Source organism: Poecilia reticulata, linkage group LG3 (genome assembly GCF_000633615.1).
Source record: "Poecilia reticulata strain Guanapo linkage group LG3, Guppy_female_1.0+MT, whole genome shotgun sequence".
In the NCBI taxonomy this organism is placed as follows: domain Eukaryota; kingdom Metazoa; phylum Chordata; class Actinopteri; order Cyprinodontiformes; family Poeciliidae; genus Poecilia; species Poecilia reticulata.
The window spans coordinates 27,353,080-27,359,177 of NC_024333.1; the positions used below are offsets into that span (position 1 = coordinate 27,353,080).

General features: G+C 39.4%; 2 protein-coding genes across 2 annotated transcripts in view; one reads left to right on the forward strand and one right to left on the reverse strand.

Moving 5' to 3' along the window:
- The window catches only part of phf10 (PHD finger protein 10), a 15,899-nt gene extending 12,450 nt beyond the window's left edge, over nt 1-3,449 (reverse strand). Inside the window, exons 1-6 of the mRNA XM_008405811.2 lie at nt 3,302-3,449; nt 2,389-2,498; nt 2,121-2,251; nt 1,282-1,365; nt 1,081-1,205; nt 834-983 (exon numbers count right to left, since the gene is read on the reverse strand). Coding sequence (XP_008404033.1) covers nt 834-983; nt 1,081-1,205; nt 1,282-1,365; nt 2,121-2,251; nt 2,389-2,498; nt 3,302-3,373 — 672 coding nt within the window. The 5' untranslated portion in view covers nt 3,374-3,449. The remainder of the gene's footprint in view (nt 1-833; nt 984-1,080; nt 1,206-1,281; nt 1,366-2,120; nt 2,252-2,388; nt 2,499-3,301) is intronic.
- Nucleotides 3,450-5,211: 1,762 nt separating this feature from the next.
- The window catches only part of rab4a (RAB4a, member RAS oncogene family), a 7,830-nt gene continuing 6,943 nt past the window's right edge, over nt 5,212-6,098 (forward strand). The window contains exon 1 of the mRNA XM_008405810.2: nt 5,212-5,379. Coding sequence (XP_008404032.1) covers nt 5,364-5,379 — 16 coding nt within the window. The 5' untranslated portion in view covers nt 5,212-5,363. The remainder of the gene's footprint in view (nt 5,380-6,098) is intronic.

Consider the following 6,098-nt stretch of genomic DNA (forward strand, 5'->3'; position numbering starts at 1 on the left):
TTACCAAGTTGCTCAAAGTCTAAACTGGTATTGTTGTGCATTTAAGGTATAAAGTTTACCTTCGACCAAACGCCCCCCAAAGGCATCCCAGCGCCCCCCTTTTGTAAAAATGTCCTCCAGCGCCCCCTGCCGTCCTCTGAACGCCCCCTGGGGGGCGGTACCACCCACGTTGAGAACCGCTACTTTAGATGATAAATCAATGAGTGGATGTGGTATGATACGGCTGAAAACTTAAAGTAGTTTCATATCAGTTCACATTGATTAATTATTAATTCTTTTGTTTTAAATATCTGAAATACTTCCAAACTGCTGGCATGACCTCCTGCTTTTTATTTTTAAGCAGTTATGACTTCAATATGTTGTTGCTAGATAACCATAGTTGGGGGGTGGGGGGAAGAGATAGATTTGAAACCGCTTGTTACCCAGCAGGTTGTTGCTAGGTAACCATAGAATGAGCGAGTCAGTTGATTCCACCAGCCAAGCTTAGCTGGTCCTGAGAGGCTGAGCGGCTAGTCTTTCCTCTGCCTACATCTCCCAGAATGCCATGTGGTTCTGGCTCATAGTCCAATGAATATTCTATATGTTGACCACTATTCTATCAGATGTATTATCTGTTGATATTGATCACGTGTCTATTGCGATATATGTTGTTATTGATTTATTGTCCAGGCCTACCTGGGCCTCACTTTGAACACCTTTGATTTATCGCATTAATAAATGGAAATGAACTTTTTTTTTTCATATTCCATTTCCCATTTCCATGCTCATCCAGATCTGGAGAACGTCGTCAGAAGGTGCAGTAAATCGTGCCAGTAATTTAAAACCGGACTTACGTGGGTCTGGAGGTCAAAATAAGCTCTCCTCTCTTCCATCCGCTCCCTGTTGAAGTTGCTGTTAAACTCTGCGGCTTTTTTCGCAGCCTCCTTTATGTACTCAGGAACCTTGCTGGCCTCGACCTTCTGAGGGTTCTGCTGCTGCATTTGCTACAGTAAAATAAATCACATCAAGACAGAATCAATCATGAAGAAGCATCTTCTCAAAGTAAACTTCTGGCGTGATGTTTCTGCCGTTTGTGCTCACAGAGTACTCTTTTGCTATTCTCTGCCGCTCCCTTTCTTGCAGTATGACAGAATACTCAGCATGTTTGGAAGGATACTCCTTGATCATCAGATCTATCACTTCGTCGCTTCGCAGAGCTGTGAGACCTGAAGGCGTCACAAAGACCGGCGTCAGGAACTGCGTCAGGTGAAACTTAAATTATTTAAGGGTTATAATTTGTACCCAGAGTGCACTGTGTCTCCGTAATGACATTTTGTTCTCGAAGATAGAGCTTCTCCTTGTGGGACAAATCTCGCCTCTCCATATCTGCACAGAGATAAAAAAGAGAAAAAGGAAACAAACTCAGATCAACAGCTTGAAATAATTAATCACAGCATGACAGACGCTTAATTTAACACCAGGAAGAACATGAGTTCAGAGCTGGGTAGTAACTATTTATATTGACTTGAGTAACTTTTTGGAAAAAAAATTACTCTTAAGGGTATTTTACTGTACCTATTTTTACTTTTACTTGAGTAATTTTATTTACAATTATCGCTATTCTTACTAGAGTAAAATTTCTGGATCCTCTACCCACTGTGAGTAACGTCAACAAAGGAAGAACCAGTTTGTTTTAACCAAAGGTTCACCAGTCATAAACACTCATCTACAGTTTCTATTAAATTTTCATGAGTTTTATATTGAATGAAACTGATCTGGAAAATATTTGCTCTTGCCTGATTTTGTTGTTTTGTGATTATTTATATTAATTATTTAATTATTTGGTGTTTCTACATTTCCACATAACTTTATATTTTGTTCTATGTGATAATGTAACTTTTAAATATTAGATTGATGTTTTCAACAGTTACTCAGTACTTGCGTAATTTCTTGGCCGGCTACTTTTGGCTTTTACTTGAGTAAAAACATGTTGAAGTTGTGCTACTGATGTATCATTTTTGGATGTTTTTTAACATTTCACTCCTGCTCTCATCTGTACAAAGTCTTTACAAAAATAAGATTATCCAGTTAAATTACAAGTGAGGAATGAGAGTCAAACTTCATGGGAATCTAATTCTTACCAGGATACTTCCTCTTGAATGACGTCACTCCCAGATACTCGCTGACCTGCTCCTGCAGCATGTAATACTCTCCTGTGTCATCAGGTGGCCACTTATACTCTGTCAGGTTCTCTGCTGGAAAATATGTCGCTCTGAGCAGGGGTGTGTTGGGGTTTTGTGAATTTAGTGGGGAAAACAAGAGGAAAACAGGTAAAAACAACAAGTGAGGCCAAGTCAGACGACGACAATAGCTGTTTATTGTGTCCTTTAAAGTATCTGTGCAGTTTACCCGAGCTCTTGGCTGAAGGTGTCACAGCTTCGGGAGCTGTCTCCTGAACCCATTCTCCTTCTTTTGGGAGGCTGACTGCCGTCGTTGGAAACCTCATCTATTACATCTTCCTGCAGACAAAAACAAAAATCCAAACTATTAATGACACCAAGAATTCAGATCACAAATGCTTAAGAATTTTTAAAATGGCATAGTCAGACTGACCTAAATAAACGTTTCTTTCATTCAAATGTTTATTCATTTAATGAGCAGGTTACCAAAGTTTGAAAAGTTACAAGTCTGCCAAAAACATTCACAGTATTTCAACAGTTTAAAGCCCTTTCATTGACAGGCCACGGTTTTCTCAGTTTCACAACATTTTTGTCTGAGATAAAAATGAAATATAATGGTGTGGAAACCAAACACTAGTAAATAAAGATGGTTATAATTGTAATAATCCATATGTGGTGGGAATAACTGTTGCTTTCCTGTTTAAAATTACAATTAGATCATGTTATGCATATGACTTTTAATTAAAGAGTTTTTGTTTCATTTGAATGTACAGTGGAAAAAAGTAATGAAAGAGAAAATGTAAAACATCATCAGTCAATGCAGGACTGTCAATAAGCAAATTCAAACGAATTTGCTTATTAAAGTAAATTAATTTTGTGTACGTTGTGCTGTTTAAGCTTGATAAGATACACATTTGAAGTCCCGTTTGTTATTTGCATAAGTTTACTGACATCTAACCGTTTATGATCATCAAATATGAGCAGGGAATATAAAATTATCATTTGAAAACAAAGGGGGGATACTAATGTCGCTAACACAACCAACCATAGGGATATAAGGAGCTAGCCGTTAGCTGAGATCGAGGTAACGCAGAATTCCAAATGTCACTTATTTATTAAATTAAATGAAGTAGAAATGTCACCTTTAGTGATTGTGCTCCTGGAGTGGCGGGATTGCTGTCGCATGGCGGTCTGATGGGTAGTACAGCTGCCATATTTCAGTAAAATAATGAAAGTAGCTAAGCTAGCTCACTAGCCGCGGCTGTTTCTTCTTCTTCGATAAAGCTTTGGGACGGTTTTCTAAGTTAGAACAGTGACCCCTGGTAGCTCGGAGGATTAATCGGGAATTATTTTGTGTATTCAAAAAACTTTTTTGATCCCAAAGGGAAATATGCGAATTCAGATACACTGTTTTAAATAATAAAAAAAATGTATCCAAGTAAAATATAATTGAAAAACCTATTCCAATGGGCACAGAGAGATATTTTACAAGTATCTGATTCTCGTAATTTTGATGATAATGGCTTACATCTGATGAAACCCCAAAAATCAATTCCCAGAAAGTCAGAATATTACATTTAAATATTTATTTTCAGGATAGGATTTCGTATGGCTTCCTTCGCATGAATTGCTGCATCAGTGCAGTGTTACAATGGAGGTTTTAAGGAAGTTTTGGTTGCTTTACTACCATTAGCATGTCTGATTCACTGGCTGTCACTCGTCCTCCTCATGATAATACGCCATAAATTATGTGAGGCTTAGGTCAGACCAATTTGTTGGTTAATCAAGTACCAAAATACCATGGTCATTGATCCAGGTATTGATACTTTTAGCAGTTTGGTCAGGTAGAGTCTGTTCCTCTCCATTCTTCCTCCAAACTGTTTAGGACTTTGAGTTCCATGAGAGATCAAACTTTACTTTCATCTGAAAACAGTACTTGAGATTAACAGGCTTCTTGTCCAGCCCTTTGATGCTCCTAACACCTCCGGTTTATTGGTGGATTAACTAGAAGTATGATAGTTTTACACCAGGTGCTGGATCCATCTTTTTATGGTGACAAAATCACAGACCCCAAACTCTTGAATGGGTTTTGCTTTACCCATTCAAAGCAAATAGCTATGGTTATTACTGCTACTTGTGCATCCACTGCAAAAACACTAAAGTATTTTTGGCTTTGTTTCTAGTGCAAATATCTTAGTACACTAGAAATAAAACAAAACTAACTTATAAGTAACTTTTCAGCAAGATATATAAGTATTTGTTTAGAGTCGGCAATTCCTTAATATTGATGAAAAAATGGCAGATTATTTCACTTATAATATGAGGTGAGGTGTTCCGGGCACGTCCCACCGGGAGGAGGCCTCGGGGAAGACCCAGGACACGCTGGAGGGATTACGTCTCTCGGCTGGCCTGGGAACGCCTTGGGATTCTCCCGGAGGAGCTGGAAGAAGTGGCTGGGGAGAGGGAAGTCTGGGCCTCCCTTCTGAAGCTGCTGCCCCCACGACCCGACCCCGGATAAGCGGAAGAAAATGGATGGATGGATGGATGGATGGATGGATGGATGGATGGATGGATGGATGGATGGATGGATGGATGGATGGATGGATGGATGGATATGAGGAAAGTTTTTTTTTTGAGACACTCAAGTCTCTAAACAAGTAGTTTTTCATAATTATTAAAGAATTGTTAAACAAGCTCTTATATTGTGCTGAAAAGTTACTTGTAAGTTACTTTTGTCCTATTTCAAGTATTTGTTTTAGAAACTAGGCTGAAAATAACAGTCTGTGGTTTTGCAGTGTCATTTTCTACAACGCCTTTTTCCCTTCACTTAACTTTCCACGAATACGCCTTGATAAAGCACTCTGATAAAGCTTCTTCAGCAATGAGCATTGTTCATTTTTGTGGAGGGTGTCATGCCTCCAGTCTACCTCATGATTGTGAGACCATGACATAACAATTCAGCATTATTAATTGAGCAGTAACAGCACCACCTCGTGATCATTTTGAGTCATTACATGGAAAATGTTATGGATTCACCACAAAAAGCTTTTATTTTGAAACAACACACGGGAAATCGGAAGGGAAAATCAGCTGGAATCCACGGAAATCCTCGACGGGACTATATTTCTTTACTTAGCTAGCAATTTATTTGTCAGCTGCTGTTTTTCGCTCCCATCGGTTTGCTGTTAAACCGCCACCCTGGCGATGTCGGAGTCCTACGGTAAGCGGGCGGTGTTGTAGCGGAGGGGCCGCTGTTAGCTTGTTTCTTTAGCCGCAGGGAGGAGAAGGAGGCAGGTGTGTCGATAGGGCTTTTTCCCAACGAAAACACATAGCTTCCAGGCTAACCGAGCCACTTACAAAGCGACTCAAGTCTCTGAACAAAGCTGTCAGTCTAAATAGATCTTACAGTCGAGTTTACCGTGGCGGTTCTTATGGATCAAACTGACCTTTCAGGGTTTACATGCTTAGAGAGGAACAAAAAAACACAAGAATATCCTATTTGGATGGATGATGGCACAGGGATATATTAGAGCCTTTAGAAATCTGTGACTCTTAAAAAGGACGTTTTGTGTTGCTTTATTCAGTTAATGCTCATCCATATGTGCCGCTATGCGCCTTTTATTTAATGATGAACTAAATGCTGCATCCTAATGGATCTGGTGTTAAACTTTTTGTGTTATATCTGCAACACTTTTAGGCAGAAATGGGAAAACTTTACTTTCAAAAGTGAAAATGTTATTAACAAATCGAAGCGAAGGAAAACCCAAATCAAACGAAACCAGTTTGTTTCGTGCCTGTAGTTTTTGAGCCTGTTGGTTGCTGGAGGTCAGGTCACAGATCTGATGTGAGATTCCTCAGATCCTTCTGGACCTCCAGGCATTCCCAGATTCCTCAGATCCTTCTGGACCTCCAGGCATTCCCAGATTCCTCAGATCCTTC